At 34.8% G+C, this 9591-nt stretch overlaps 1 protein-coding gene across 1 annotated transcript; it reads right to left on the bottom strand.

Annotated features, from left to right (window-relative positions):
• Positions 1-527: 527 nt before the first annotated feature.
• Positions 528-4909, bottom strand: LOC143553133 (cytochrome P450 CYP72A219-like). The gene is made up of 5 exons (XM_077043181.1): positions 4630-4909; positions 2206-2426; positions 1875-2116; positions 1168-1540; positions 528-988 (listed from the first exon to the last, which is right to left on the bottom strand). The coding sequence occupies exons 1-5, from the start codon at positions 4907-4909 to the stop codon at positions 563-565; spliced, it is 1542 nt and encodes a 513-aa protein (XP_076899296.1). The 3' UTR covers positions 528-562.
• Positions 4910-9591: the final 4682 nt, after the last annotated feature.

Below are 9591 nucleotides of genomic sequence, written 5' to 3'. Positions count from 1 at the left end.
GACAACAAAATAGCATATAAGTTTCAAAAACGACAGTTTCCCCTTGCAATATGTTTTGCAATGACCATAAACAAAACCAAGATCAATCATTATCTTGGGTTGGTTCGTACTTGAAAGAACCTGTGTTCTCACATGGACAGCTATATGTCGCCTTGTCAATAGTTACAAGTAGGTGTGTGCTAAAGATTCTGATTCTTGATAAACAAGGTAATCTGACCAATACAACCACAAATGTAGTGTACAAGGAAATTTTTTCTTATATGTAAAATAGTTGCGTAATGTTTGTTTTGTAATTCCTGTAATTTTAATGTAATTTGTAATTGTATTAATAATATATGATAATTATGTTATGTGTTATTGATTGTATTTTGCTTAATGTTTAAATATTATAATTTTTATTAATTCCCCGTGTAATACACGGGTCTCAAACTAGTAAAAAATAAACACATATGTAACTAGTTTTAGCCACAATAATAATAATCAAAACTCACTCAAATGGTGGTACATATTTAACAATAAACACAATAAACACGTATGCAACTAGTTTTGGCCACAATAATCATCAAACCTCACTCAAAATCAATTGAGCACCATATTGAGGTTGCAAGGTGATAATGATATGTGGAGCATGTGAGTATGATGGCGAGAGCTCAAAGGAGAAGCGTCTTAGAATCATAGCGAGTGCGAGTTTTGCTTCCAACACAGCAAAATTTTGTCCAACGCATATACGTGGCCCCCCTCCGAAAGGAAAATACGAAGCTTGACCCATGGTTGCGTTTGCCACGCCTTCAGCAAATCTTTCTGGATTAAACTCGTTCACATCATCGCCCCATATATCAGCATCGTAATGTAAAAGCATCATGTGCAGCATAAGCATCGATCCCGATGGTAATGTTAAGTTTCCTATTTTAACTTCTTCATGAATCATCCGTCCTAAAACCGAACCGGGCGGGTATAACCTAAGTACCTCATGCAAGATCATATTAATCTGCAAACCAAGAGAAATAGTTTGGAATCAAAGCAGGTTTACTTGTGTTTTTGTTATTGGTTAGGTAATAGGTAGTTAATAAATGAAGTTGTAAACTTTAGCCGGTAACTTTACATATAAAAACTCTTCATATCCATCGTGTCAGGTCTCGACAATTACAAAGGACAAAAGAGACTTACGATTTTTAAATGGTTTAATCCGTCTACATCTGGTCTTCTGTCCCCAAACACTTTTAGAACTTCATCTCTAGCACGATCTTGCCAATTCGTGTGCTGACCCAACAAAACCATGGTCCAAGTAAGCAAATTTGCAGTAGTTTCTTGCCCTGCAAAGTAGAAGAGTTTGCACTCTTCAATGACTTCATCAATACTAAGTCCAAAACTATCGTTCCCTTGTTGACTGATTTCTTTGTCATTTGAATATAACAATAAGCCCAGCAAATCTTCTTTTTCTCCACTTTCCTCTAATCGTTTATTAATAATTTTCTTTATCGAACTTTTCACTTCTCGGTATATCTCCTTCATCCTTCTGTTTCTTTTTGTAGGCAAAAATCTATCAATCATACATATGTAAAATCAATATTATTAGCAATTATGATCAATTCTTCAAGAAATTGGTTGATTCAGGTAAAAAAAAAATGTTTATTAGTTAATTCAGGTCTACTAAAAATACATAGCAGGTCAATTTAGACTACCACCATTGTTAGCTGCCACAAAAGCGAATTTAGTTACTGGATACTTCTTTTTTTATAAAATCATCCATTTCAAATCATTTTGTATCTAACCAAATTGATGCCAGTTTGGCCCAAGCACAACTTAACCCCATACCATTTTTACCTGTCCATTTTGAGTGACTGTTACTTTTCGACAATGGGAAAAATACTCACCGGGATCCTGGAATATAGATTGATTGTGCGGCTTGTATAACTAGCTTTGCTTGTTCTTGTTGAAGCTCAAATATCCTTCTTCCTTCCTCATAGCTGCTACCAAATGCCGTACGTGAAATAACATCGCTGGTCATTGTTTGGAGATGAGGGTAAACATCAACTTCGCATGACCTTCCTTTTGTCATCCCTTCCCATTTGCTAATCATCTCACTACAACTAATGTGAAAGGCTGGTAACATAAGCTACAGCAAGAAATACACATTGAAATCAATCAAAGGTCAAGTTTTCAATTAGTTTAAATATCCAAGCATAAACAGCGCGTAAATGGAACCTTAAGTTTCTCAACGTGAAATGCAGGGTTGATGATCCTTCTATGTTTGACCCATAGATCCCCGTCCGCACTTACAACTCCTTTTGCTAGCATCGTTGCTAACGGATTGCCTCCTTTTGGCTTTTGAAATTGATTATAATCAGCCAATATTTGTTTTATTAATGGAGGTTTTGTTAAGTGCACCGCAGGTCGTGGTCCCATCCAGGTAAAGAATGTGCTACCTATATAGCAACAAGAATTACATGTGTGCATATATAAATTGGTGCATATTATTTTAAATTATAGTAGATTATAAGGATAAATAGAATGCAATATCACTATCATAACAAAACAACATTGTCAACATTCAATAAAATACAAAGTTATTTTAAATTACGTATTATAATTGTTTCTTACACGTTTTCATGTTTTGAAAATAATTCTTAACACTTTCAATCACCATTTTAAAACGGAATTTATTTCGATATAACAAATGCAAACATCATTTATGTAATCCTCACCCATAAAAAAACTAACCTTTCCTTTTGAACTCATATAGGATTTGATTATTTGAAATCAAAACAAAAATCAAAGAAAGATGGATGGACGTAATGATGAAACTTAAACATTTAAGTTAAGGGACCGAAAATATATGTTAAATTTGGACTTTTACATTAAAAGGGACCATACCTAATAGAACTAATATTACTCAAACCTGATGGGTTAAACAGGGTTATGTTTAACAGGTTGAACCAAAAGTTTTTAACCAGGGGTCAGAGTTAATTTTTTAGAATTCATTACCTTATAATAAATTTGTTTACCATCGTTAAAAGAATCTAAATCGTTTTGAAGTATAATTTACACACTAAATTAAATGAAAATAACAAAAGTAAATATATATTATCTTGCACTATTAAAGTATTACATTGGGCTTAAAGCTCAAAACACATTTAACCCTAAATAAAAAGATTCCGGAATGGGAGCACAACAACACGCATCTTTCTTCTTCCCTTTACAACACATTATCTTCAAATCCAAAACACAACCAATATACTTTTCTTTTCTACTTCTTTCACCTTTTCTTTTCTACTTCTTTCACCTTTTCTTTTTCTGATGGGTTCCCTCACTGAAATAGAATTGGTTTGCTCGTTAATTCGATACTATAGCTACATAAAAGACCGGGTTCAGACGAACTCGTGTCCATGTTGTACACTGGTTTTAGATTGTGCTAGTGTTTTTTTTCTTATCAATGGTGAGTTTTCTCATGAGGGTGAAATGGTATGATTGGGTCGGTCGGTCAATGTTATCAGTGATCCAAGTGACCGTTAAGAAAAAGAACATAAGCAGTTTTTTAGCTAAACTCTAAAGCCCAAAGTCAGTGCCCAGGGCCCATTCCGACCCTGGTGGGCCCTAATGATGTTCCCCCATTGTAGCTTCTGCGTATGGATGCGTTGATCATTCAATCTAACTTGCTACATTCATGTTGATACGGAGTAATTATGCTTGAACTAGATAATGGATATAAATTTTCTTTTAAACGACCAACAAAAATTTTATTTAACTAGCAAGACGCTAGAAACATCAATACAAGTCACTAAAACAAAAACACTCGTTGTTAATTGATATAATTATTCTAGCTATTTTTAAGTTTCATATGTTAATTGATGTTTATAATATAGTAAAGTTTAATGGTCCGCTTAAAAGATAAAGTTTAAAAATACTCATGTTTGACTAAATTAACTGTAACCCGAATTATTACGGGAAAATTCCCAAATAAGCATTTGTGAAAATAAATTTCCAGTTTTAGTTACTGTTTACAAAAAATTCCAAAAATAGGTATTATAAACTAGTCGTGACAAAAATAAGTATTATAAACTAGTTGTGACGAAAAGTTTGTAGAACCAATTAAAACTTGTCGCGTGTCCTTAAACTAACTGTAACGAGCACGTTCACTAATCATTTACTCGTCACGACTAAATAAGTTTCATGTCTCTTAATCAACGCCCACGAGTAATTCATAAGTCCTTTAGTCGCGACGACTAGTTTACCCGGTTTACATTCCCTACACGAGTAGTTTATTAGCAGTTAACTCATCGCGACTAGTTTAACCTTATAATCTACTCGTCGCGACTAAGGGACTTATGAATTACTCGTGGGCGTTAATTACGAGGCATGAAACTTATTTAGTCATGACAAGTAAATGATTAGTGAACGTGCTCGTTACGGTTAGTTTAGGGGCGCGTAACAAGTTATAATTGGTTCTACAAATTACTCGTCACGAGTAGTTTATAATACATATAATATTTTTAAAATTTCTTACAAATGATACCTAAAACTTAAAATTTGTTTTCACAGATGCTTATTTTGATAATTTTCCCAATTATCAAACCAAAGTGAAAAGGAAAACGAAATATTGATACATGACAAAATATTCATTGAGCGTACCATAAGTGTTTGCCGAGGTATAGAAAAACGGTATGACACGTGGAACAAGACTGTCGCATAGTTTGATGGGTTTAAGTGTGGCCTGATTTGTCATCTGCACTATCTCTTTCAAGTCTCCGAACAATAACCGGTAACGAGTTCCATCCAACCCTTGCTCTCTAAGACTCTTCTCTATCGCCTTCGGCCGTAACCAAACCCACTTCAAGAATCTCCACCCGCATATTGCCACCGCCAACGCCACTGCAACACCAAAACACACCGCGCTCATCATCACTTCCATTTTGAAACTGCTGCTTGATTTTTAAGTTGGACTAAATAAATCAAGTAGGTGATATTTATTGATGAGTAAGTTTGTCTAAAGTCCCTCATGTTGGTGTTGTTGCTATTTTGATACATAACTTGTGATATTTATTGGTAATGCGGGAATATGGAATGACCTAAGTTGATAAATGAGTCAAATTGGTTTAGTTTTCTAGGTGTAACATATAAGGCTCGGGTAGAGATTTTAGGTGTGTGATCAATAAAGATTAGTTACTTTAACGAGTTTTTGTATCGGTTTTCTTTTCCAATAATAAAGTTTTGGTATATTGGTTTTTATTAATCCTAACTATAATCTTTTGTTTACTGTTGTTTCCAACTAACGAATTGGTTGCTGGCAGTCATATCTTTTAATGTATTTGTTACCAACGGTTCGCAACTAACGAAATCCCAACTGTTAGTTGCGGACCACCGGAAACAAATGCGTTAAAAGATAGGGCCGTCTGCATCTAATTCTTTGTTTAAGAACGATAGCAATCAAAAGATGATAATTGAAATTAATAAAAACCAATACCGCTAAAGTCTTTATCGATGACATGTCTAAGGCTTTCAATAAGCCCCGCGAATATCCAAGTGATGATAAATCCAAGGACAAACGTTGTAAACAAGTTACGCTCGTAGGAAACATCCAATATATTAAAGCATGATCATCCCACAAAAATCATAAATGTTAATTGCAATTTCCAAGGGTGGGCCTATCACGAAGACTTCGGGAATAGTGACTTGCAAAAGTTTCCATTTTTATCTTGTTTAAAATATCATAAATCTTTGATACATCTAGACGTACTTAACCAATTATAATGGGTATGTTTGTAAAGGAGTTTTTAGGAGTTTTTATGGGTTTAAAGTTTTAAGCTTTCTAGAAAAATATCATACTTAATTAAAAGGTTTGTTTGGTTAAAGGAGCTTGAAGCTTTTAGGTAATAAGAAAAAACTTAAAAGCTTGAAGCTCCTACTAATAGCATTTAAAAAAGGCTACAAGATTTTAGTATCATAATTACTTAAATAACCTTTCAAAATAAGTACATTTAATATTAATTTTTTTAGTTATGCCCATTTTCGTCATTTTATGCATTTTATTAAAAGCTCCAGCTACTTCACCAAACATATAAATATATCTAAAAAGCTACACCTACCAGCTTCCAGCTACAGCTACCAGCTAGTTTTGCCAAACATACCCTATATAATATAAATGACAGTTTGGCGCCGCTAAGCCGTAACGGGGCAACTTGGCGGCACCTTACTTGTTTATGGCATTTTTTTCGTTCTGGTACGTAATTAACGAACATAATGGAAGCTGCAGGATGACAATTTTGTTTTTTCTTTTGCTTGTTTTAATTCCGATGTCATAACAAACGTGACTGATACTGACCAAATTTGCATAAACTCAACGTCCGGGACCGACAACACTTGATTTTACCAACGCATGAGTTTACCGACCAACACCACCTCATTGGTCCACTCGGTTTTTATATTTTTCCTTTGTTTTAGCTCCGGCACCGTAACAAACGTAGCCGAAACCGACCGAATTCATGTCCAATTATTGCCTTTATGCCGTGAACCGACAACACTTGGGTTTTACCACCACCAAGTTTACATACCAAACAAACGTCGTTTTAAGTAATTTACTTTTTAATATGTTAATTTGACGAATACATATATATTTTTTACACTAAGGTTTTACCAAAGGTGTATTCGCGTCAATTCACCGAAGTAGCGCTCGGACTTTACCAATGTTCAATAGGTTTCAACGCTGATGTTTTACCAATTACTCCGACGCAACGCGCCATGTGAGAATCTAGTTTTAAGGATATGTAAGAATCGCATGTAATCAAAGAATAAAAAGGTCAAAATAGTGTTATGATGATGTTTAAGGCAATATGTTATATTATTGTGTATATAAAGTAATACATACAAATGAGGATAACTAGTTTAACAGGATTAAACTTTGTAAAATTATGTGTAGTGGAGTGATAACAAAATAAGAAGGGGAGGAAAGGGGGGTTGACACATGGCGGGGGCAATATGTAGTAAGGGTGTGGTGTTGTAGCCCACAAATCACCCCACCCTTCAATACTTGATCGTCACATCAACATGTCCATCACACAACTCGGCGACAAATTCCCCCCTCCCTTGTTGCCCCTCTTATCGACGAGGGGCAGTGTTCTCGCCCATGTCGCCCCCCTGTCGCCACATTTGTCGCCTACTACACCTTGCCTAAAGAATGTATCTATTCGTTTGTGGTTAAAAGCTTCTTTCTACATGGTATAAACTAGCGTTTTACCCGGTGCCTTGCGCCGGAACAGCTAGTTAACCTATGCAACGCGCTGGGTAAAACACTAGTTTTATATATATATAGTAGGCAGTAGCATTAAAACCTGGGTGTTGGTAAAGCTCGAGCCTTACGATGGTGAGTCGATGCGAACAGTATCAGTTACATTCATTACGATATAGACACCGTCGGTAAAAGATGAGCGTTAAAACCCAAAAAATAAATCGTCAAATTAACATATAAAAAAATATTTAAAACGACGTTTATTTGGTCGGTAAACCAGAGCGGTGGAAAAACTCAAGCGTTGTTGGTCTCGGGCATTAAGGCGGTAACTCGACACGAATTTGGTCGGTTTCGGTTACGTTCGTTAAGGTGCCGTAGCTAAAAAACGAGAAGAAAAAAAAGAAAAATTGAGCTGAGAGAATGGGGTGGTGTCGGTCGATAAACTCGGGCATTAGTAGAACCTTAACGTTGGTAAAATCGATTGTTTTTTATCCCAGACATTGAGACAATGAGTCTATGCGACTCTGGACGTTGAGGAGGTGAGTCTACACGAATTCGGCCGGTTTCCGTCACTTTTGTTACGGTACAACAACTAAAACAAAAATAACAAAAAATTGTCATGGACCAATATGGTGCTGCCAAGTAGCCCAATGAGGACTTACCGGCGCCAGGCCTCTCTTATAATCTATACGAGGCGAATTCGGTCGGTTTCGGTTACGTTCGTTACGATGTTTGAACCAAAACAAAAGGGCCGTTATAAGCTGGCCATTGGTAACATTGCCGGTCCAAAGCGTGGCGGCAGTAGTTTGATACGAATAACCCATTTAGTTATCAAATTAAAAAAACTACATATAAATTACTTGACCCACTCACGCATTGTCAGGTGGACTAATCATCTTAGTGTAACACCGAACTTCATCTTTACTATAAACTAGTAAATAACTCACTCGTTGCGCGGAGAAATTGGTCAGTAAAAGCTAGGTGTGATAGCGGAGAGTCAACGCGAATTTGGTGGATGTTGGCTATGTTCGTTATGATACTGGAACTAAACCTAATTTTTTTTAAATTAATATGTTTAAAATTATAAAAACAAAAATAACACACTCGTATAACGTATTATAACAAAATTATCATATTTATTCAGTGGGAAAAAGTCGGCTACTGGTGCCCGGGAATAAGTAACACCTGAGCATTACGACGGGGATTCGACATGAATTCGATCGGTGTCGGTTAGTTCGTTACAGTATAAGCAACGTTGGTAAAAATCGAGTGTTGTCGTCTCGGTCATTAAGGCGGTGAGTCTACGACAATTCGGTCGATTTATGTCATGTTTGTTACGGTACATGTTTTAAAACAAAAGAAATTTGCTTGGTTACATTCGTCACGATACCGGAACTAAATCAAAAAGATATATAAAAATTGAGATGGACTGATGAGATGATGTCGGTCAATAAAACCCGAGCGTTGATCAAACACCAGCGTTGCTGGTCCTGGACATGAAGCGACGAGTTTAAACAAATTCGGTCAATTAAAACAAAAAAAAATAATAATAAATAATGTTCATCTAGTTACCATTACCTTCTTTACAGAACTTAAGAAAAGAAAACAAAATTCGTTACAGAACTTAAGAAAAGAAAACAAAATTATTAGATGAATTTAGTGCCGTCACATGGCCAATCACAGTCCAACAGCATCAACATTCATCTTAACTTTATATATAGATAATAAATAGATTTATCAAGTTAAAAAATATATATAAACTACTTGGCCCACCCATCAAAGTGGATCAATTATGTTAGTACGACACAAAACTTCATATTTACTATATATATATATCTATAATATATATAAACGAAAATCCAAAAATCCTATGTGTTGTGATGTGCTCGTTCCTCCTTTTTATAGAAGCTACCAGATTTCTTGATTTTTAAATGGAGGCTTCTAATTCATTTAACCAAAATTCATGGGTATGAGTCTTACCAAAACCAAATAGCTATTAAACGGGTTATAACATCTCATTAAATTAAAAAATAATCTTACCAATTATTTGTTATGAAAATCCTATAAAATAGTGATATACTAAAATTTAATATCCAATTTAAAAAAAAGATATTATTTATAATTAATAAACAATTTTATAGTAAAAAACATAAGCAGGTCTTGGGTCACCAAATCCAGATAGCTTTTAAATGGGTTATAACATATCATTTATTTATGAAACCCTTTCAACATCAAACCCTAAGTATATTATTAACTTTCTTACAATAAAGAAAATTAAAATTCAAAAAATAAATATTAAAAAACAAAAAATGTAAAACAACCATTCTCTCAAGCCATTAGATTGCTTTATTTGTAAATGAAGGTTTCTC

The sequence above is a fragment of the Bidens hawaiensis genome, unplaced genomic scaffold, assembly GCF_021521415.1.
Source record: "Bidens hawaiensis isolate Kalapana, Puna unplaced genomic scaffold, B.hawaiensis_p1.1 tig00017153_1, whole genome shotgun sequence".
Classification (NCBI taxonomy): Eukaryota; Viridiplantae; Streptophyta; class Magnoliopsida; order Asterales; family Asteraceae; genus Bidens; species Bidens hawaiensis.
This window is presented reverse-complemented; position numbering and strand designations above follow the sequence as displayed.